The sequence below is a fragment of the Vulpes vulpes genome, chromosome 6 (genome assembly GCF_048418805.1).
Source record: "Vulpes vulpes isolate BD-2025 chromosome 6, VulVul3, whole genome shotgun sequence".
Taxonomy (NCBI): domain Eukaryota; kingdom Metazoa; phylum Chordata; class Mammalia; order Carnivora; family Canidae; genus Vulpes; species Vulpes vulpes.
In genome coordinates, this window is record NC_132785.1 from 60,426,089 (window position 1) to 60,449,683 (window position 23,595).

The 23,595-nt window shown below is 49.0% G+C and overlaps 1 protein-coding gene across 5 annotated transcripts; it reads right to left on the reverse strand.

Moving 5' to 3' along the window:
• Nucleotides 1-1,652: 1,652 nt before the first annotated feature.
• Nucleotides 1,653-23,373, reverse strand: PCID2 (PCI domain containing 2). Of its 5 annotated transcripts, none has more exons than XR_003236544.2 (14): nt 23,126-23,373; nt 17,584-17,673; nt 15,995-16,068; nt 14,183-14,248; nt 13,268-13,309; nt 12,293-12,347; nt 9,545-9,648; nt 6,308-6,383; nt 5,651-5,792; nt 4,460-4,560; nt 3,488-3,561; nt 3,233-3,358; nt 2,602-2,796; nt 1,653-2,310 (listed from the first exon to the last, which is right to left on the reverse strand). XR_003236544.2 is itself a non-coding variant. In XM_026008820.2 (14 exons), exons 1-14 carry the CDS (start codon nt 23,159-23,161, stop codon nt 2,221-2,223), a joined length of 1,200 nt encoding a protein of 399 aa, XP_025864605.1. In that variant the 5' UTR covers nt 23,162-23,373; the 3' UTR covers nt 1,653-2,220. The 5 variants fall into 5 exon arrangements, 4 of the variants coding, with proteins under 4 accessions (XP_025864605.1, XP_072617215.1, XP_025864607.1 ...); XM_026008820.2 differs by having other exon boundaries at nt 2,602-2,725; XM_072761114.1 differs by lacking the exon at nt 23,126-23,373 and adding an exon at nt 22,370-22,785 and having other exon boundaries at nt 2,602-2,725.
• Between the last annotated feature and the right edge of the window lie 222 nt (nt 23,374-23,595).

Consider the following 23,595-nt stretch of genomic DNA (forward strand, 5'->3'; position numbering starts at 1 on the left):
TGGCCAGGACCGTCTGGCTTCCTGCACAAGTCCCAGCACCTGGCCAGACCCTGGTGTGCAGAGGGTGCTCAGCATGCACCTGCTGGGTGAGCTGAGCCCACCTGCTCGGCGTCCCACCCCAGCGAGCCTCCCCATGCATCCAAGCTTTTAGCCAAACTGCCTACTTCCCCAAGCAGCTCTGTGGTAGAGAAGCTGTCCTTGGCCCACAGAGCTTCTCAAAGCCACCCCCACCCGTGGCCATGCCACGGCCTCCAGGGTGTGGGGGTGGGGGCCTGCAGGCCACTGAACCTGTGGGGAACACTGTCCATAGGCCCTCTGGAGAAAGGATCAGGAGCATGAGAGGTCGCAGGAAGACCTGGGCCTCATGAGAGCCGCTGGTTTGTGGCTGTGCCTCTCCACTGTGCCCCTGGAAGCAGCCTGCTAAGCATCGTGGTGCCTCGGCTCTGAACGGAGGAGTGGCAGCTTCTCCCATGGAGGGTGAAGGCAATGCTGGAGAGCACAGATTTGCAGTCACCGTCCATGTCTCCATGAAGTCACAGCTCACACAGATGGGATGTGAACGCGCACTGCGATGTTCCCATGGGGAGCACTGCTGGCACACCCACCCACACTCTGGCTGCACCACTGGTCCCCACAGCAAGCCTGGCTCTGCTGCATGGAAACCTCTCTTGGAAATTATCACACATACACTCTCAATAGCATCTGTGTAAAGACAGGGCTGGGCTGAGACGACGTGCTGGTGTGGCCTGCAGCTCCGACTTTACTGGCATTTGGGGTGCCAGTAAATCAAAGCCCGGCACTACTCTCCCACACAACTTAGCACGATGGTTCTAGAGGCCAGTCGGGCAGGACTCAGGAAGACGGGGCCCTCCCACTGGGGCAGAGGCGAGGTATGCTCCTGACGCCATGCGAATGAACCTGCAGTGCATTCTCGGTGTCCACAAACCTGGAGCACATGGGTCGAGTCCCAAGGCACCGACACCCAAGGTCTGTCTCCTCCATGGCCAAAGAGGGCCACTTGTTACCAGTAACAGCCAGCCCTTGACTCTCAGGGTCACTATTCATGGCTCCAAGAAGGAGCCAGAAATGTTGACAAACCTCAGCTTTACTGTAAGCCCAGAGGAAAACCCAGGTGCTGTGGGAACCCCATTCGACACTAGGCTGCAGGGTGACCCTGGTGAGCAGCACAAGGTCATCTTCCTCACGGAGAGCCAGTTCAAGGTGATTCTGTGCCCGCCCGGTGTCCATGCTCTCCTGCTTAGGGAACAGGCGAGGGAGAGGCAGCCCCAGAAGTCAAGCACCTGCTGTTTTGCACATGCCCTTCAGGGCACATATCCCCCTCAGCTAGAATCTGGATGTGCCCAGGGCAGAGGTGACACTATGTGACCTACGAGGCCTGCATGGACTGACACTGGGAGCTAGAGCCCAGCACCAACATGCCTCCAGTGGTCAACAGCCCTAAGGGCCCCAGCTGGCATCACAGAGAGCAGAAGCAAACATCCGACTGAGCCCCGACCACAGTGCAGATGCGCGACCAAACAAGCTTGCTGGTTCCATGTCGCCATGCCTGGGAGTGGCCTGCGTGCAGAGGGAACCCACAAGGGGGTAAGTGGCTCCTAGCCTTGATAACGCTGCAAAGATAAACTACACAGTTTAGGGTGTTTCCTTCTTTATTAAGCTTCATATAAACAGAGAAGACGTGCAAACTCTGAAAAATGATGAGCTATAAAACATGGGAAGTTATCAAAGTAAATTCATTTTGTAAAAAGAAGCTTAAGTTAACCAAAGCATTATAATCACATACAATGTTGAAATTTAACATATAAAAATGTTATGTTAAGAAGATAAAATAAGGAATATACCATCTGTATAAATTCAGGATGACATCTCATAGAAAGAGGTGCACAGAAACAAAGACTCCCTCATGAACGACGGCTATGCAATGAGCCAGAGCTGCCCTGGGGACAGAACCCCTTCATGAACGTGTCCCCAGCTCCAATGTCAATGGATGTGCCCGTGCTTCCTCAAGGAGCTCCAGGTGTCCACAGGGTGGATGTAGTTGTGAGTGACCACGGAGGTGTCAAGGCATCTGTGTGTGCTGGCCAATGAGCCCTGGAGGGTCCAGCTGCAGAGTACCCTCTTAGCACAGGGCCGAGTCCATCGGTACAGATAAACCTAGAGGACTCCACTGCCCTCCCATCCTCAGGGCCAGGTGGACACTCAACACACTGTTGACAGCGGAGGGAACGGGTTTTGTTTGCTAACAACGAGCTTCTGATGCTGATGTGATATGTAGCCTTTGATGTGACCCTGCAGGAGAGGGGGCCGCGGTCACAACCAAGATGTGCTCATGCCGCAGCCCCGTGCACACTTGGGTCTGCCTCCAACACACATGTGATTCTCTGGGAGCCTAACGAACATATGCAGAGATGGTGCAGACACACTGCATGATGTCCGCCTACCTGCAGCCCCTCAGCAATGTCCCTTCCCAGGGTGACATGAGCTCTAACAGAAGACGCCTTCACAACAGCCAATAGCTTTCAAGCCACGACCCCAGAGCCTCAAACTGTGGACTTGGTGGGGCAGGGAGGGGCCGCTCACCATGTAGATCAGGTTGGCCAGGATACACTGCACCTCGTCAATGTCCACGTCTTCCACCTGCATGAACTTCAAGGCCACCAGAAAAGCGTCCAGAGACAGCTGGTGTGTTCTGAGTAGCAGGTACCTGGGAGGGGAAGCACAGGTCTACGTGGGTTACTGACAGGACGCCAGCACTCTGGAGGCTGAGCCGGCAACCTGGTCAGGAGGAACAGGACACTGGCATAGGTGTCTGCATCTACTACATGTGCATCATTCACACGGTCTGATGTCTCTGCCATCAGGACGCCCCTGGCAACCTGCTGCACCCTATGGATTCCCCGATGCAGGGTCCTCACTGTTCTGGACACATTACCCATAGCTGGGAGAAGGGATGGATGTAGAATTGAACTTTCTGACAAATGGGGAGAGGTGGGGCAGGTCTAGTTGGTTAGAGTAAGGAAAACGAGCACCTGTGCCAGGCGCTGGGATGCAGGGATGCCAGTGTGAGGCTGGCCCATGGGGCAGCGCTGGGGCCTTGTCCACATGCACACACACACCCACCCACCCCCAGCATGGTTGCTGGCCCTCATGGTGCAGTTGCAGGAGTCACACTGGGAGCTCACACTTGTTAGGAAGGAAACACTTAGCTCACACTTTCTTGAAGAGATTCCTGTAGGTGATTATCTTCAGCTTCTCAAGGATGAGGAAGATGCCGCAGCGAATAAAGAAGGTCTCATGCTTCGTCAGGGCCTCGTTCAAGAGCAGAAGGTTGCCTTCACTGGGAGTGAGGACAAATGTGCAAACATGGTCATGAAAACCCAAGCCAGGGCGAGCTCTCACACAACACGGGTGAGGATTTTCATTAATTCTGTGTCTGAAAGACTCCAGATGGGAAAGGAGAGAATACCTGACAGCTTTGGTCACCTCGGCAAACTGCATGAGATGGTACTTCCTCAACAGCTCGATGGTCGGCATGTGACCCTGGGACAAAGTGCCAATATCTCAGAGTAAGAGCCTTGCATTTTTAACACAATCACCTGTGATAAAACCCCTACCAGGGAGCCACGTCGTAAAAACCTGCAACCTGCTTCCCCGGGAGTCACGGAGAGACCTGTGGCATAGTGCAGATAGGCCAACTTGGGCCAGGTAACCAAAGCTCCAGGATCACCCGGCTCTGACCCCCTCACGCCCTCGGGGCTTGTGGGGAAGCGGGAAGCCATAGCAGAAGACACGCTGGCCAAGGAGCTGGGAGCCTGGAAACGCTGTCCAGAAGAACTAGCTGAACCACCTCCAACTGGCTGTTTCTGGAGGCAGGTATGGCTCGTGGCCCCTCCACTAAGAGCTACCCTGAGCTGTTCAAGTCTGAACTGTGTGGGTACTGCCTTGATAATTTTTAAAGAATTTTTAAATGGGAGGAAAGGATGCCCTATCACTCTGAAGAAGTTTTAGTCAATTAAGTGCTAGTTACCGGTCATTTCTTTTTAAGTCTCTAACTTTTGGTGACTATATAAGATACCTACATACAGGCTGGCAAAACAATTTTCTTTCCAGCTTAATACATTTCTATTAATTTAGACTTTTAGGGGAAATAGAAATAATACGCATTTCTTTTGTCTCACGTATGTTACACTTCTAAGGCAGACGGGCACATACTTCTAAGAGAAAGGAAGCACAAAGTCCTTCTAGAAGGATCCAGAGGTGTCAGTTGTGGAGATACACAGTTCAGGCCACAAACAAAGCAGCTGACCCTTCCTCTATTTCAGGGGTGTGCTCACATATGGCTCAGACTGTGGTAGCCATGCACCATCTGCTTATTTTTAAGACTCTATCAACCTCCTCAAAGCGATGACATCTGTAGAAGTGGAGTAAAGTCACTCACCAGCAGCATTTTTACTGGAAGCAAATATATCAGAATCATCCTTTTGTTCTTCTGACTTGAGCGGTGACAGTGCTCGAAGGCAAAGGACAGGTACTCCTCAGCTGCAGAGACAGCACCACACACTGGCTGCAGCTCCCGCCCACACCGCATCCCACTGTTTCATCCTCTGAAACTGTTGTTTCAGGAACCAATTATTCCTACCACTAATATTAGCCAATCATCTTTTACTGTTAGTAAGTATTCAAAAATACTACTCAGTGAATCTTCGGAGAAAAAAACATCAATACCTTTAAGAAACTTTAAAAGAATAGTACTTAAAAGCTTCTATTTTTAGGCTTCATATTAAAAAAAAAAAAAAAAAGGTTGGGGGCACAATCAAGGAAAGCCCTTGTTGAAAGCTTTGGACCTACTAAAACTTTTGTGACAGAAAATGAGGCTATCGAGTAAAAACCAGAGCAAGCACCGTGGCAGCGTGGTTACTTTTGTTGTCAAGAATCCACGGCTGGAAGTCATGCTGCTTCACGTGCACATCACCACTGAGGGCATGGGTTCACAAGTCTGGCCCGTGCACGGTAGAGGAGACCGTAGAGAACCTCCACGTACCAGCTGATCACAAAGCTGAAAAGACTCAGCTTCCTGTTCTTGAGAGAACTCATGATGGAAACTCCCAGTGATGTGGTTTCCAGAAAGCACTGCTCTGAAGAGCACTGTCCCAGCACCATGCCGCACAGCAACCCTCCAGCTCTGGTGGCCCCTGGGGTTTCTAAAGCAGAGGCCTGTGGTGGAACTGCCCACGGCCCAGGCTCCGCATCCCCAGATGCCATGAGGGCATGGCACTGGGACAGGGTGATCACTCATACTCACGAGAAGATGGTGGTGCTGAAGCACCTCACACAGGAAAGTTGCCCATGGGAACTGCAACCCTGGCAGAGAATCCAGAGACCCTGCACAGGCCTCCCTTCATGTCACCAAGTCCGAGGTCAATAAGCACACAGACACACACACACACACACACACACACACACACGAAACCAGCCTGGGTCACACCGAGCTCCTCCTTATGAACTGGTAAGAGGCACTGAGTGTTCTCCAAAACATCACTTAACGTTGCTCAGAATCCAGTGTCTTTAAAACACAGGAATCAAAGATTAACAACAAACCTTAAAAACAAAACAAAACAAAACAACAAACCTTGCTTGAAGTCGCTGTCGAACATGGCCTTACGCCCAACGTAGTACCTGAATGTCACCCTCTGGGCAGTGCTATAGTCATCTTTCAGGTTTGAGCTGTCGATGGCTCTGATGAGGGGCTTGCACAGGTGCAGCTTGTTGATCTACAATAACCCATTTCACGTATTATTCAAAAGAAACAAAACAAGCAGGACTCACTTACTAAGTACATGCCTCCTTAAAGTGAGAACTACAAAGCCAATTACATCATCAAAGCTGGTTATTTAATAAGAAACGCTAAAACACAAGCCACGGGCACAGAGGACATGCACACAGGGGCCAGCTGCCAGCACCCAATGGGGCCGCTCCTCACCAGCCAACCTCATGAGGCAGGAAGGACCTTGTCCCCGCCCCCGCCCCCCCCCACCAGGTGGAAGGCCTGGTCCCACCACAATGGGCACCTGCTCTGGGTGCTGTTGCCGTGCTTTCCTGAGAGGCGCAGTGTTTACCTCAAGGGGTGGAGGCTAAAACATGATCACACACACAAAGCTTTTGTGACAGTCCCTGCACCCAGCAGGCACTCAACAGAATCGACTGATACGGCCAGGTGCCAAGGACCCACGGAGGCAGCACTCAGGAACACCTGCAGAGCAGTGAAAGTGCCCACTCGAAAGCACACCTTAAAGTAGATCTTGAAGAGCTGGTTCACCAGGAACAGCATCCCCCACTTCTTCGAGTCCTCAATGCCAGCCCGACTATGGGAAAACAGTTCAAGTTACACAGGAAAGAAACATTTATAAATCAGACACACACACACACACACTCACACCAATGTGCCTAAACAAGATCAGTACCTGCAGATAAAAGCCTACAGCTAAAGCCACGCCCATTAAACCAAACCACTCAAGAGCAGAGGTCTACAGACGACACCACAAAGCATGTGGGTGGTACACTCCCAGCAGAGAACTACCTCGTCTGCATCACGTTTATTGACTAAGACACGTGTGAAAAAGATGGGAAGTGTGTTCGCTTCTCCTGAGGACAAGATGAACTATGGAAACACATGACAATATAGACAAATCTTACACACAGCAAGATGCAGCACATGCTGTGTGAGTCCACTCAAACGTGGTCAAATGGGAGACCAGAACCTTGGTGAGGGTCCACCTGGGAAGAGGACGGCGTGGCAATGTCCTCGGCCTTAGGAGGGTCACACTGAGGTACACACTTGTCAAAATACAGTCACGATCTGTATAAATTGGGGCACCTGGGTGGCTCAGTGGTTGAGCGTCTGACTTCGGCTCAGGTCATGATCCGGGGTCCTGGGATCAAGTACCACATCACGCTCCCCTCCTTCTGCCTATGTCTCTGCCTCGTTCTGTCTCTCTCACAAAAAAATAAATCTTTTAAAAAATTAAAAAAAAAAAGATTTATGTAAATCATTACCTCCCACTACCAAGGAGAAGCTGCAGCATTTATGGAAGTTTCTGATGGACTCATAACCTTTAGAACATACCAAGAAAGAAAAGAAAGAAAAAGAAAACTTCTAGATGCACAGGAGGAAAGATGCATGAATGGACACTGTGCAGCATGTATAGTAAATGCCAATGGTGCAAGTGGTGGGTCCTGTCAAACTCTCCACACTGTCAGATGCTTGAGGATTTTCACAACAAATGTTGAAACACAATGCACAGTTCAGTATGCTGTGTATCTGCGCTCTGCAATGGCTCTTCTTGGGTGCAGCCTCCATGCCCAGACAGGGAGATGGGGTGCCAGAGAGGGGCCAGGGGCAAGCCACCTGCACACTTGAAATCCCAGGGCATGGGGTCAAAGTATATGAAATAAACATGAACCAGCAGGCTGTTCACAAGCCAGGGGTAAAAGAAATCCCTCCCTACGACCCAAGGTGTGAATACTACAGCCAGTGTTTAAATACCACAGTCCCAAGGGCACCTGGGGGACTCCATCAGTTAAGCATCTGCCTCCAGCTCAGGCTATGATCCCAAGGTCCTAAAATGGAGGCCCAGGTCAGGCTACCTGCTCAGCAGGGGTCTGCTCCCTCCTCTCCCTCTGCTTCTCCTCCTGCTTGTGCTGACAAATCAAATCTCAAAAAAAATAAACACCAAAGTCCTATTTTGGGATAGTAGCCAGCTCCCTTAGGCCTCGTCACTAACTAGAAGTATGACCTCAAATCAGCATAGAGACAATTAACATTCCACTGCCTGCCTCAAAGGGTTAGGGAGGGTAGAAAACAAAATAGGGAGGAAGCGCAAGCAGTCTGTAGCACCTGTGACCATTCTGCCCTGGGCACTGCCCCTGCTTGTCCCTTCCAGAGACACTCAGAAAAGCAACCCCTGAGGGGAGAGGTCACGTGGCCTCTGAGGCCCTGCCTCGCTGCTCTGCAAAGCTGGGGTGCCTGCCTCCCACCCACTGGAGTCCCCTATGTGCTCAGCACAATGCTGGCCATGCTACATATATGAAGTGCAGCCACTGTGGTTTTTATTTGCATTTCTGTGGTGACTAAGGATGTTGAGCATCTTTCTGTGGGTTTACTGGCCATTTATCTATCTTCTTTGCAGAAATGTTTATCCAGGTCCTTGGTCCACATACATTGATTACTTATCTTCACACATTCTAGATGTGTGAGGCTAATGTCAGTTACATTGTTTGCAAGCGTTTTTCCTATTCTGTGGTGGTTTTTCACTTGCTGGACCGCATCCTTTGAAACACCAAGTTTTTAATTTTGATGAAGTCGGTTTATTTATTTTTTCATAGATTAGTTTTGGGTGTCATGTCAGGAAAGCCAGTTATCCCATGACAAGCATGTACTGAACTCTGTCTTGGCCCAAGAGACACAGCGTGGAAGCAACAATGGACTCCCTCAGACTTGGCTACTGAGTGTCATCATCCAAGTGAGTATGCTGGTGAGTGCTACAAACAAATATGCCATCTGCCACAAAAGCCACCCACAAAAGGAGAGCCTCCTCTGTCTGAGCCCCATGGGGTGAGGAAGCCTCTATGGGGAGGATCACGGGTCACAACTCTGGCTGGAATGTTCTGAGTTGGGGCTGGTGGGGATAGAGAACTGAGAAATGAGAAACTGGAACACTTGCCATGAACAAGTTTTACTTAGGTATGGAAAACCTTACTTTTTCTTTCTTGGCTTCACAATTTCCTGAAACTCCTAATCAAGTATGTGTGATTTTACAATAGGTGAAGAGATGGGGTTTCAGGAGAAAAATGTAATAAACTCTTAAAGCAGAATCGGATGTAAAATCTAGAATCGTTAAGTAATGGCCAGTCTCCCTGAAAGCAGGTCAGTGTTAAGTCACTCACTGATGGCTTGAGAGGGGATGCTGTGTGGCAGGACATGCAGTCTAACATATGTGTGCCCAGTGTCCCAGAGGAGACAGGATGGGAACAAAAGGGGGAGGAGGAGGAGGAGGAATACAAAAATCACCCTTGGAAGGATCTAACGAAACACACCAGTGTACAGCTCCAAGAAGCTCCATCAACACCCTAAGGAAGTATGGAGACACGGCAAGAGCAAAGAGGCAGCGGGGCCAGAGGGAAGGGCACGCTCCATCCCGGAGCACAGCCTGTGAGTGCTAACTGGAAGAGCCGTCTATCTAGAATTCTGCATCCACAGACAGACAGGAAGACAAGAAAAGACGGCTGGAGAATTCAGCGTCCACAGAACTGCAGCCAAGGCCAGTGGGTTCCTGGCATATGGGACCCGGGCAAGCGGGAAATGGGACCCAGGGCGGGAGGAACATGCTCCAGAAATGCTGTGCCAGAGAAATGTCCTTCTCTCTCTCTCACTTGCCAAACGTAACAGTGGACAGGACAACAACCACGGGGTCATCTGCCAACAGAGGGCAGGGGCCAGGGCGCCTACCCCCAGGGCTGTACTCACGTGTCACTGGCACAGACGCGGAAGCAGCTCATCAGCAGCTCGGCAGCTTTTTCCAGCATGTCTCCAACTTTGCTCTTCCCTTTCTTTACCAACTGCTGGTCTGCCTGATAGAACACAAACATTTATGTCTCATTGCCTCTGGGTCCCTTAATGAAAAAGAAACCTCCCGTGCTCCTGGAAGTAAAAATGGCAATAACCAAGGGTCAAAGTCTCAAGCAGCTCTGGTGAAATCTTCTGGTTGATGTTACTGTTAAAAACTTAGAGATCAATAGTATCTCCTGCCTCTTCCACAATCAACTCCTCAACCAATTCAAGCCTGGTAAGTCCACCTGTTCTCCATGCATATGTGGCAGGTGGCCTCACCGCCCTGGGAGCCCTTCCGTATAGGCTCATGGACCCTCCCGCCCCCACTTATAGCCAGTCAGAACCCCCCAAACACACACACTTCCCACAGGTACCCAAGTTATCACCAGCACTGACTCTCCCCTTGTTTCCTGGGTCCGTTTACTCTGACTTACATCTGTGACATAGGTTCTCAAAGTCTGGTCTACTAACCACTGGGAGTCTTCAAAAACACTTGCACATGATCCATGTGGTCAAACTATCTTCATTACAACACCTACAGCCATTATTTGTCTTTTCATTGTCTTGTCATTTGCACCGATGGAGTAAGCATGGCAGGAGGTGAAACCATAGGGGCCTTTCCAGCGACACCAAACAGAAGCGGCAACACCATGTCCCTGATATCACCCCCGTGCAATCTTTAACCAGTAACCCTAATTTCACTTTAAGCTGTCCTTGATGACACAGTAAATATTAAGTCTTGGTTCTTGAATACACATATATTTAATATTCTCTGTGATGCACTGACAGTATGTGCAAAGCACATCTGCTGCATGGTGAAGGAGGATGGTTTTTTCAAGGGAAAGCACTCGAGAAGCTGCTGGAGTCACCAGCTGTCCCATGGAACCAGTGGCTGACAGAGGAGCACGGTGGGCCAGGCGAGGGTATCTGAAGGGCCAGCTGCTTGAACATGAGTGAAATACATCCTCAATTCCAGGCAAACGACTAACAGTATTTGTTGCCAATGACATCTGTCCTTTCAACAACAAAATCAGAATTTTGGACAATTTCTATCAACCACCATGAACCTGGGATTTCCGTACTTCAAAACTTTTCTGATAAGGTCACTGGAGACATTAAACAAATGGGGTTTTTCTGGTTTGGAGTTTTTACACAATGAAACACATCAACATTTGGAACATCTCCATAACTCAGTGAACCAAATTTTCCAAATGATCAATGTATGATGCTACAAGATCACACAAGAGCACACAATGCACCCAGAGACCAGGACACAGTAGAGAATTCTATCTAACAGTAGAAAAAGCTCACTGCTAAGCTTCAGAGACCACACTAATTAACCCTAAACAACTATCTCTTGGAGCTCTGGCATAGTATAAAAAAGGTGTCTGCAATTATCTGAAAGGCTATTGAAATACTCCTCTCCTTTCCATCTACACCTGTGTGGCACCAGACCGTCTTCTGCAACACTGTGCACACCAAGGCACAGAGGATCCAGGTGGCTTCTGTTGAGATTAAAATGTAAAAAACTGACACTCTTTTCAGCACATTTTGTTCATTTGGAAAGTACTGTTATTTTTATTTAAAACATCAATTCTGTTAACACATAAAAGGCTTATTATTTTAGATGAGTATTTTTTAAAATACCAGTTAAAAGTTTTTAATACAGTAAATACAAATAGCTATAACTCATATAAACAAAGCTCTTTGGAGACTCAGATAATTTGCATTTCAGTTATATTTTTCAGTTCTAGAAATTTCCATCATAGTTCTTTACAACTTCTATTTCTTTGCTGAGCCCATCTATGTTTTCGTTTGTATCAAGCATGTTCATGATTGCTCCCTGAGGCTTCATGACAGCCGAGGTGCGATCCAGTCAAGGAATTCCAACATCTACCATTTGTGTACCATCTCTCCTCATGGGCTGAGATTCTACCGTAAGTGATATTTGGGGTTTGAGGTCATGGTACTATGGATCTTTCATCAGCAGTGGATGCCATGCTGGTGGGGAGCTGCCGCTGGCTGGAGTGGGTCCAGCTCCCCTTCGCCCTTGCTGAAATGCTGGGGACTGGCAGGCTCTGGGTGGCTGCAGCAGGGAGTGCCAAAGATGGCTGTCTTCCTGGGCTGCCTGCCCCCTCTGGCTCTCCCTGGGGCCTCTTCATCTGTGAGTTGTCATTCCTTGATTTGAGGCTTCTCTGGGACCAGTCCAGGGCAGGAGACCCACCACTTAATGCTCTGAGAGCCACACTGGCTTCAACTCCCACAATACCCACAGCGTGGGAACCTACCCAGAGAAAAGTTCGTCCAGCCACCTCCTGCCCTTTTGCTCTCTACACCAGGTACACCCCAAACCTCAAAACTTTTGGAAGAATGACATGAAAGCAAGCAACAGATAGAAACTGAATTTGAGGGGATCCCTGGGTGGCTCAGCGGTTTGGCGCCTGCCTTTGGCCCAGGGCGCGATCCTGGAGACCCGGGATTGAGTCCCGCGTCGGGCTCCCGGCATGGAGCCTGCTTCTCCCTCTGCCTGTGTCTCTGTCTCTGTGTGTGTGTGTGTGTGTGTGTGTGTGTCTATCATAAATAAATAAATAAATAAATCTTTAAAAAAAAAAAAAAGAAACTGAATTTGAGTTTTAAAAGAATAGTAACAAAAACTGAACTTACATTATTGGCAAATATTCGAAGGTCAAGCGCTACAGCATACATGACAGGCAGAGCCCTGTGGGGCAAAGAAACAAGCATGTCTGAAGAGGCCATGAGGTCAGACTCCGTCCCCACAGGCAGGGGTCACATTGACACCCAGGGCTACTGCCTACCCACAGTAGGGCCACCAACCTCCAGGAATTGGTCGGCTACTACTGCCTTCCTCACTTCCACCATGGCCCCTGGGGCTCCTGATCGACAGACACTAACATGCCCACCCACTGCCCCAACCCTCCTGAGGTCTAGATCCTGAGGTGTCCAGGGTCCTTGGCCCCAGACAACATTTTCTCCTTCCCTTCAACCATTACCCAAGCAGCTCCATTAAAGCAAGATGTGGTTCAGTAAGACCTTCTAACAGGACCCAGAAAACTTAATAGGCAAAATGTCCTAAAAGGATTTTTTAAAATTTAGCTGGTGGTATTGGTTTTATGTGTAAGACAAGTCTTCATTTAAAGAGGGTATTTATTTTTTCTAAAAGGTATTTTCCATATTTACCCATAGTTAATAAATCATAAATCATAAAATCAAGAATAAGTTTGTCAAGGAACTTAAAATCACCAAACTGCCATGTGTCCTGTCACTCCACATGAACTGCTGTTGATCTGCCCTTTTGTCCAAGTTAAAACCAAAAGCAAGCTCAAAATTGACAATGGACAAATATTTTGGGGTATGGAAGGTCTGAAATAACAAGGCTTCATATTTATTCGAGCACACTGCAAACAATCTGGCTGGTCTACCACTTAATATTTACACTAACTACCGTACCTACACTGTCCACAGCAATATTATCCTGTGTCAACAGAAGACATTAAATATCCATGTAGAAAACACGACACACATTTGTTTAGAATAAAGTTTTAAAAAGCTTCTGCTAAAAAAACCCAAAACCAAAACCCTGCCATTTGCCAGTTTCTGGTTACTTCTGTTCGTACTTACCAGTTTTCTTCTTTGTGGGCTTGAAATGCACGCAGGAATGACGTACTATGTCAAGGAAAGAACAACGTGCAAAACCCAAGCAATGCTACAAATTGTAATAGGAATATAAAGGAATCTGAATTTTACATATCACAGAGATAAGTTCTTGAAGGAAAAAATGTACAAATTACAAATACCTGAATATCATTAGGTATCAGTACAGATAAGTGTATTTACTTCACACATATGTTCTCCAAAGTAAGCGACTATTGTAAGACTCTTAACTGGCAATTTCAAACATTTTATATGGTTTTTCTGAACCCAGGCGGTCACAATTATACATAGTATGCTTTAGCATCTGCCGTATAAAGTCTATTTCCTTGATTATAGAATTCTTAAATTCAAAGGAGACAAAGCTAGTCTCTCTCCTTTGTATTTAAACAAGAAGATTAAAAAATAAGCGAACTAAAACTCTTGAAATACACATAAATACTAGAACATCCCCTGACTTAAAGTCGCAGAACCCATTTAAATGACTTAAATCAGACAGTGGCTGGATGAAGGTCTCCAGTAACCACAGTGGAGTCCACTCTCAGCAATCTATGCCTGGAGTTTGGAGTTCTCATATTTCACCACGGGACTAACTAGTCCTGCAGCTATCCTTAATGCTTTCAAGGAAGTATCACTTTTCACAACAGAATTAGAAAGAACCCTTAATCATAACCTGTGTTCTATCTCACTGTATGGGTAACTGGACTACAGTCCTAAGGTCCAAGATACATTTAAGAACCTCAATGAAATAAATAACTAAACGAGTTTCTCTTCCAAAAATCAGTTTCAATTCTTTTCTAATTAAAGGTATGAATAAAAATGACCCAACGTCTCCAGATCTTGAACCCCGGATATAACTGAACCATAACACAAATGAAAAGATATTGGACGATGACAGTCTGGCATTTGTACGCCTCTACAAAGTCATGGTTCCCCACCGCGTAAGTGCACCTGCAGAGGAGACAGCATGGGCTCAGGACACAGGCAGCGGGACCTGCAGGCAAGCCCCACAGGCCCACCCCTCACTTCCATCACAGTCACCCGAGTGCACCGCTTACCCTGCACTCGGGGTGCAGCTCCCACCTGGTGGGCTACCGGAATGGGAAGGAGGACAAGAAATACACAGGTGACTTTTGAACTGAAACGGGCTGGCATCAGAGGAAACCCACAGTATGTACTGGGACAATTCTTTCCAGCCTCGGAAGGGGACCCTAGTTACACTTGGTTTTGAGTGCCAGGCACTAGTAAGAGCATAGCACGGCCCTGCCACTGTAGCTATACTCATATAGGAGCTCATACTGGATGCCCGCTGGGCAGGGTCAGCCATGGTCAGCTCATCACATCTGGAACCCCAACACAAACTGCACAGAACCAGGAAACAGTGCGAAGTCTCCCACTACCAGGAGCCCAGTGGTACCCTGACTTTTCCACAGGCCTTCCTCCCCCCAGCCTGCTTGGAAGCACTGGAGGCATGTGGACAGGAGGGTGATCAAATGCCACAGGCTTTAGGACACCCAACTTTGCCTGGTTCACGCTCCAATGGTGAAAACGGTACCCATGAGATGTAACTGAAAAGCAAGTCTTTTGTTTGCTTTGCTTGGCTCTAGCTCCATTCCTGGCAAAGCAAAGAGGTTAAAACAGGCAAAAGTCAGTGGTGAGCCATACACCCACCCCAAACAAAAGACCACTAAACAGCCAATGAAAGGAGTGTCAAGTGATATAAATATGTAAATATGTGACCACAATTTATCTTCAACTTTTAAGAGCATACATTATCTTTGAAATGAAAAAAAAAATTATTAAAAATTTAAAACATTTTAAACTTCAAAAATTTTCATAAGCTTTACCAATGGGAAATTACAAATGTACTTTTCTTAATAATACAAGATAAAATGAAAGAGGGAGACAAACCATGAGAGGCTCTTAATCATAGGAAACAAACTAAGGGTCGCAGGAAGGGAGGGGGTTAGGGGAACAGGGTAACTGGGTGATGGGCATGAAAGAGGGCACATGATGGGATGAGCACTGGGTGTAATGTAAGACTGATGAATCACTAAATTCACCCCTGAAACTAGAAATATGCTATATGGTAACTGAATTTAAAATAGTAAAACAAAACAAAACAAAACAAAACCCACAAATGCAATTTTCTTTTCAAAGCAAATTATTCCTTGTTTCAAGCCTAAGATGGTGGATTTAAGATCTTATTTATTTATTTATTTATTTATTTATTTATTTATTTATTTATTTAAAGAGAGGAAAAGAGTGCATGTGTGAAGGAGGAAAGCAGTGGAGAGGGAAGAAAGGGAGGCGAGGGAGAATCTCAAGCAAACCCCCACACGGAACCAGACAAAGCTATGAGGCAGGGCTCAATCTCATGACCCCGAAATCATGACCTGAGCTGAAACCAATACTGGTACCACCCAGGTGCCCCTCAAGCCTAAGATTTTATTTTGTTTTATTTTATTTTTAAAGATTTTATTTATTTATTTATTCATGATAGACATAGAGACACAGGCAGAGGGAGAAGCAGGCTCCATGCCGGGAGCCCGATGTGGGACTTGATCACGCCCTGGGCCAAAGGCAGGGGCTAAACCGCTGAGCCACCCAGGGATCCCCAAACCTAAGATTTTAAACAAATTCCCTAGTGCGGCAATTTCCAGATTTGCTTTATTTTTCTTCCTACCAGGGCGTTACCTTAAATGAGCAGCAAACATTTCATCATAAGGGGGTTCCAAAACCTGCTGACACTTCTCTTCCGGGGAGGCCATCTAAATAACAGGGAAAAAAATGACAAAAATAAAATGAAAAGGTACCAAAAGAATGCAATGTGTAGAAAGAGATTTAGACAAATCTGCTTTCAAAGGAACATACGCTTTACAGTTAACAGGAACACCTGACACTCTGTCACAACTGTCACCCAGGGCCTGTATACCTTACGTGTATACCTTAACATTGGACAGCCAGTCAGTGAAGACATATTTATGAAGCAGCTACTACATGCTCAGTAAGGAAGTTGGTGTGAGTGAGCTGCTGAGTGAGGGGACACCATGTTAGCAATCACCTTTCTTCACCTCCTGGTGACAGAGCGACCCGATCTATCCTGGGTGAGGCTAGCTGACATTTATTTCTAATGTCCTCTTCCCTCTTAATGGCCAGGTTTTAGGTCATATGAGTACCACATGGTGAAAGCATGCAGAGTTAAAGAAGTCAGTTAGTCCCTGATGCACTAAACACATGTGCATATCCATGTGTGTAAGTGAGGGAAGAAACAGGACAACAGCAGCAAAAGGCCTGCCCCATGGCCCCTGGTGGAATATCTAGGCAGACAATGGCCATCAGTGAATGGAGGGCCACATAAGGAAGCTAGCAGGGAGTTTTATGATGAAGGGATCCACCCTTGGTGGTGCAATGGGCAGCACGTGTCATGGCTGAGGAGTCTCTGGCCAGGGAGCCTCTGGCATTAAGTTCCACTTAGAGCAATGGTTTTCACCATGGTTACTTAGGAGAACCATTCAGGGAAATCAAAGTTTTAAAAAGAACCTACTTCTATTCCACAAACTGGTTTATTTGGTCGGAGGTGCAGCCTATACACTGCCAAATATGATCTCCAATATACAGAGCTCCTTTTTCTTTCAAAAGAAAAACTGTGCCCCAACAGGAACACATTCCAATATCACAATGAAAACCGATGAGGAAAATAGGGCTTTACAAAATGCCAAGATTCTTTTCTATAGAAGACAGGGCTTGCATATCATTTATCTGCTAACTCAAGGACACTTCCAGTTTATGCTTTCCATTAAAGGCCAATGGTAAATACCATTGGGTTTGCAGGCTATATAGATCTGCTGACCTACCCAGCTATGCCTCCGTGGCAGGAAAGCAGCCACAGAGCACATGAACAAGCAGACATGGCTCTGCTCCACTGACCTTTACTTGTAACAGGATACATTTGTGGGCTTTGGGGACAGACAGGCCTGGGCACAGCTAAGGGCCCACCGCCTGTGTGCTGGACGACCTTCCTACACGCTGCATTTCTCTGTCACTCAGAGGGTCATGTGGGAGTTAACCACAGAGCACAAGCTGCACACCTCAGCACCGTATCCAACACACAGTGCTCAATAAAGGAACTAGAATTAGTTCCTAGTACAGACATGATATGTACTTTAAAATTTTCAAAAGAGCAGCAATATTAGTTTCCTTCTGATTCAAACTCTCAACCGCTTTTTGGAAGCTGGTCACCTGGCAGCCTCTCAGACACCTGCATGCGTGGCCCATCTGCCCACCTGAAGCCGTGGGTTGGCGACATGAGGATGCTTGAAAGACACCAGCTCTGCACAGGATGCCCCATCTCTGGTATCAATGGCTTCATAGACCTGAAACATTTGAAAAGAGACCAGCAGAGTAGTAAAACCAACCACTCTGCCCTCGCAGAACCTAACCAACACATCATAAGCCTCAAAAATCCATCTTCCTGAGTCTTGGTCACAACACAGAATAAGCTGGGGCTCTCAGAAGCCAGCAAACGACCGCAGCATTTCAAAATGAGCTCTTTCAGAGGCAAAGAAACAGGTGACTCACATTAGAAACAATGAATAAGTCAGTAGTTATTTAAAAAAGGCTCATTATTTTAGTTTTACTTGGTCATATAGACACTTGAAAATTCACTTATAAAGCTTATGGAGAAAAAAAAAAAAGAAACTACAAGCCACGTTCCACTCAACCCATACATAAACTACAACAGGGAATGGCAACAGTGAAACAGACCATGTCACAGTGACACCACAGGAACCTGGGTGTCGCAAGCAAGATTTAGATAGACCCATCAGTGATGACATGCCAGAGAGTGTCTGCAGTGTGCTTATTGTTAAGAAAAAAAAGAAAACACCCAGTCACAGGAAAAGTGCCTAACTCGGTCTGGGAAGAAAAGAGAAACTACACGTTACACGTGATCACAGGAAGAAACACCAGCCCCTGGGCCCACCAGGTGGGGGCTGAGGGCCACGGGGCTTTTACAGATTTCTGTCCTGAGTGCCTGTGTTGTGGCAGACAGCTGCAATTAGAAAACCAAGTAACATCTGAAGATATTATTTACCAAAAGAGAACACAGAAATCCAAACCAGAGAAAGGCAAGCGTAGAGCGTAGAGAAAGCTGCGCATACAGCATGATTTATATGCAGTGGGATTCACTCTGTCAATTTTATGCCCACAAAGACCTCGGTCAGGGACGACAGAAAGTACACGTCACTCCCCAGCCATGAGATGTACCCCCAAAAGCAGTAAGCATGGCAAGGGTGGTTGGACTCACTGCAACCAATGCAAGAAAAGGACTGGAGGGCAAGAAGTTTTGAGGTGCGCCCACTAGGGGGGCACACACCTGCTCTCCCCTCAACCCAGTAATCCTACACACCAGCATCTGCAGCCAGAAGAAATGGATCCAGCTCTTGGGCTCTTGTACCACTTAGGGCATCACCCGGGAAAGTTCATACCATCTCACCTACAACTACTGAGTTATCAGGAATTTGCCACTCGACCACCCAAGAAAACCACATAGGTGCAATCCCATTTCTAGGGATTTACTTTCCAATAGAAAACAACAGGCACTGGTGCAAGGTGCATGAGGTATTAGGAATAATCACAAAATACCGGTCTCATCGGTGCCCTTACCTCAAGGAAGCTAATAAAGGCCGCCAGAGCACCTGTCACAGGAGGTGCCAAGGAAGAGGGACAGTGACAGACTAGAGATAAATCTCAAAGACCTGAGGCGCAGCTCAAGGAACACTAGGACCACAGTCACCCACTCACCTGTTTTAGTGACTGTTAGTACATCGTGTCTCAGAACCTTCGGCCTTTCAATTTAAACAGCCTCCCGTGGACCATGCAGCTGGACTCCAGGTGAGCTGGTTCAGCAGCATACCTGTGGGCCTGGTCCAGAGACTGCGGCGCCCATTAGGGACAGCTCACTGGCTCTGGGTGCTCCCGGGAAAACACTCTCTTTCCTGGCTACTGCGCATCACTTCGTGACCTCCTGGCTCCAAGCTGGTCCATGGAGGGTGCAGGGAGGGGGCGGGGGGGGGGGAGTCATCTACTCTTGAAACTTATAAGTTTTAAGTAATCTCTATACCCAATGTGGGGCTGAACTCACAACCCCCTGAGATCAAGAGTCGCATGCTCCACCAACTGGGCCAGCCAGGTGTCCCCGGAACTTGTAACTGTTAGCAAGGCTTGGAAGTAATGACTCCCTCCCCTCCTCCAGTGGCAATGAGGACGCCCTGAACTCAGATCCAGTTCCTAATCTCCACTACCCAGGAAGAGGAACTAGAGCTCCCTGGAAAAAGGACTGGCCCAGCACTGGAAAAAGGAAAGAAATCCATTAGCTTTGCACAGGAATCACTGTGCCAGAAAGCAAAGCAGAGCTCAAGGAAGGACACACACATGTCAGAAAGCCCCAGAAACCAGTCTGAAGGCACTCTTAGCGGCCAAATGTGGGACAAGCTGAGCTTCAAAAAAAGTAAGAATAATTTCACTGGCTCTGGATTAAAACTTCGCATTAACACCACCTTATAATGATACTTTTTAAAAGGGGCAGAGGGAAAAGCATTTCTAACAGATGAAGTAGTAGCTGACAAACGTAAAAAGAGTGGGAGAATTACCACTTGGCAAACACTCACATAATAACCTGCTTGGGAAAAAACTACCAATGAAACCTGCTATCACCCTAGAAAGGGTGTGGAACAGGATGTTCATGGGCTCTCACAATCCATCCAACAGATTACAAATCAATACGGACACTGGAGCAGGATGATGGGCCTCACCTTCCCCCAGTGATCCAGTTTGGAGCACCCATGCAAGCCTCCTGAGGCTACAGGATGTCTACACTGGTCAGCTGAGCCCAAACCTAATCATTAGAAAGAGCCACATAAAGGTAGATGATGACACATCCATGAGTCCACTGCCCTGGACATTTTTTTAAAAACTGTCATCAAACAAATCTGCTCCCAGAAACAGGCAAGAGGACTCTTCTAGATGACAGACTTTACAGAGCAAGACTGTCATACTCAGAGTGTGACCTGACTGGACCCTACAGGTAACAAAGAGGCTCCAAACAGTACTGTGGGTGGATGTGGAGCCCAAACTCTACCAGAAAACACTGGTGTTATGTTTCTAGGCTATGCCACCAGCCAAACAGCCAGACAGCACAACAGCCTCGGTGCTCTGTGAAGGGCCATGGGGGCAGCGACCTCCTTTCCAAGAGCTCACAGGAGAAAAGCACACACGCCTGGGGGGGGGGAAGGGTACACAAATGTGGTGCGCCAGATGAGGGTATACATGTCTTCAATGTTCTCCTTTCAACTTGTCTGTAGATTTGAAAATTTTCAAAATAAGGGATCCCTGGGTGGCTTAGCAGTTTATCGTCTGCCTTTGGCCCAGGGCATGATCCTGGAGTCCCAGGATCGAATCCCACATCAGGCTCCCTGCATGGAGCCTGCTTCTCCCTCTGCCTGTGTCTCTGACTCTCTCTCTCTCTCTCTGTCTCTCATGAATAAATAAAATCTTAAAAAAAAAAAAAAAAAAGAATTTTCAAAATAAAAAGTTGGAGGAAAGTTACAATTTTTTTTAAAGATTTTATTTAGTTATTCATGAGAGAGAGAGAGAGAGAGAGAGGGAGAGAAAGGCAGAGACACAAGGCAGAGGGAGAAGCAGGCTGCATGCATGGAGCCCGACGTGGGACTCGATCCTGGGCCTCCAGGATCAGGCCCTGGGCGGAAGGCAGTGCTAAACCGCTGAGCCACCTGGACTGCCCGAAAGTTACAATTAATTAATTAATTAATTAATTAATTTATTTATGATAGTCACACAGAGAGAGAGAGACAGAGGCAGAGACACAGGCAGAGGAAGAAGCAGGCTCCATGCACTGGGAGCCCGATGTGGGATTCGATCCCGGGTCTCCAGGATCGCGCCCTGGGCCAAAGACAGGCGCTAAACCGCTGCGCCACCCAGGGATCCCGAAAGTTACAATTTTAAATGTAGATAGTTTTTTAAAAGTAACTTGCCATTTGCGATAAGAGTTTATAGAACAGACCAAAGAAAGAAGAACACCAAACAATACCAGCCCTTAGAGAGACCCCAGAAATACTGAAGAGCCCCAGTTGCGGGGAAAGTGCAGCTGACCCCTGATGGACAGGTCACTCCACGGCTCTTTACTGTACGGCACAATGTATTTTCTGCTCCTTACCATTTTCTTGATAACATTCTCTCGCTTGGCTATAAGAATGTCATGGATAACACAACACAAAACACAGGTTAGTTGACCCTTTCTGTGGTTGGTAAGGCTCTTGGCCAACAGTAGGCTATCGGTTAAGCTTTTGGTGAGCCAAAAGTTATAGGCTTATTTCCAACTGCTTGGGGGAGTCAGCGTCCCTAACCCCCACACTGTTCAAGGGAGAGCTGTACAAACAAACTGATCTTTTACTAAACACAATTTTTAAAAGTAGAATATTAGAAAAAAATGTTACAGTAAATTAACTTGACCTGTCCTCTCCAAACAGAAACTGGAGGCGTGTGGAAGCACCAAGCACTGAATAAAAAGGGCCTCACTGGAAGCAGGGACATCCTAGTGACTGCTGACCATTGCCCAGACAGCCCTCCTGGGACTGCTCAAACTGGAGGTGAGCGCTGGGAAGACAAGGCCCTGACAACTAGCTCTTCCCTTGGGCGGCTGTTCAGGGCTGTTGATGTGGCTAGTCACTTTGAGCAACGAAGCAATGTCTGCCCCATCCCGTGAGTGGAACGCAGGCTTGCTCATCACCTGCCACACAAGGGGTGGATGCTTTCTTTGACGCAGGTGCAGGCACCCTTCTGGGCCCACAGGCACCGACAGGCTGACCCCACGCCACCGCTGTGCTGAGCTCCAGCCCCTGGTCTCTGGCCAGGAATGCATGTGTTCCAGGAGCATCCAAGACAGCAACAAGAGAACCTGTCAGCTTCGGGGAGAGTGAAAGCAAAGCCCTGACCGGAGAGCTGCTGGGAAGTAATCACTTCCCCCCAGAGACCGGGGAAACAAAGACCTACCTGTCCACAGGCAGCTGCTGGCCCAGGATGTGTTAGGTACAAAACAGGCAACAGACTCGTGTCCAAACCCACAGGGTCAGTGAGATTCAAGAGACACTTGCGAACCCGGGATTCGGGAGGGGTCCGACTGGGACAGAAGGCGCTGGCTGGCTGCTGCGTGGAAAGGCCACGGCGCCTGGGGCCAGAAGCTCGGGTCCGACGGCTGCCCCCAAGGCCGCTGCCCCCGAAGGCCGCTGCCCGAAGGCCGCGTCACCGCCTCCGAGGAAAAGCGCTAACTGGGGGCCGCCGTGCACGGCGGTAAGAGCTCGTCCGGCGCGGGAACTAGGGGCGCAGCGAAAGCGGGGGCACGACCCGGCAGGGCGGGTGGAGACACGACTCGAGGCTTGGGACCCGGGTCTGAGCGCAGCAGCCCCCCCGCGCCTGCCCAAGCGTCAGGCCGAGCGGGGCACGCGCCGCGCCACAGAGCGCTCAGCTGCGGCAGGAAACCGGGAGGGATTTAAGAAGCACGTAAAACGCTCACGAGAGCCTGCAGTCAAGTGGGCTCTCAAAGGCGCACCCCGCGAACACCCTCAGAGGGAAGGCCCGAGACCGGCGGGGGCGGCGGCGGCGGCGGCGGGAGCCCCTAAGCCCCTCACGGTGCCCCGAGGACGGCCCCCCCGGCCACACCCCCGAGCGGACGCCCGCGGTGCTCCTCACACCGACCCCGGCCGGCCCACACCCGCGCCCCGGCCCCGCGCCCCGGCCCCGCGCATCCACCTGCTGTAGGTACTGGTTGATGGTGATGTGCGCCATGGCCGAGCCCTCCGCAGCAAGTGGGCGGGGCCTGCGCGCCCGGCTGCGGCCGCCTCACTTCCGGCCCTCGGTCCGTCCGGACCTGCGCGCCCCCCAGGCCCGCCTACCCCGCACGCGGGTTCCGGAGGAAGGGAGTCCGCGGGAGCGTGCGCCCCGGGCCGGTATGGCGGCGCGCCCGGGCTGAGGAAGGCCGCAGCCTGCGCTTCGATTCGCCACCGCCTCCCGGCGAGGACGCCCGGTCCGCGGCCTCTGGGTGCCTGGGCTCCCGCCCGGGGCAAGCTGGGCCCCGCCGCCCCCCTCGACCGTTATACGTTCCACGAGGAGCGCGGCGGCCGCCGGGCGGCCCGGGCCGGGGGCGGGGGCGGGAGCGGGGGCGGGGTCAGGCCGGGGCCGGGGCCGGGGCCGGGGCCGGGGCCGGGGTCGGGGTCGCGCCG

Coding starts and splice junctions, on each gene's coding strand:
- PCID2 (XM_026008820.2), bottom strand. CDS start 23,161: ATGGCGCACATCACCATCAACCAGTACCTACAGCAG. Junction 6,384..9,544: donor CGCGTCTGTGCCAGTGACAC/GTGAGTACAGCC, acceptor GTTTTCCCATAG/TCGGGCTGGCATTGAGGACT. Junction 5,793..6,307: donor TCTTCAAGATCTACTTTAAG/GTGTGCTTTCGA, acceptor GGGTTATTGTAG/ATCAACAAGCTGCACCTGTG.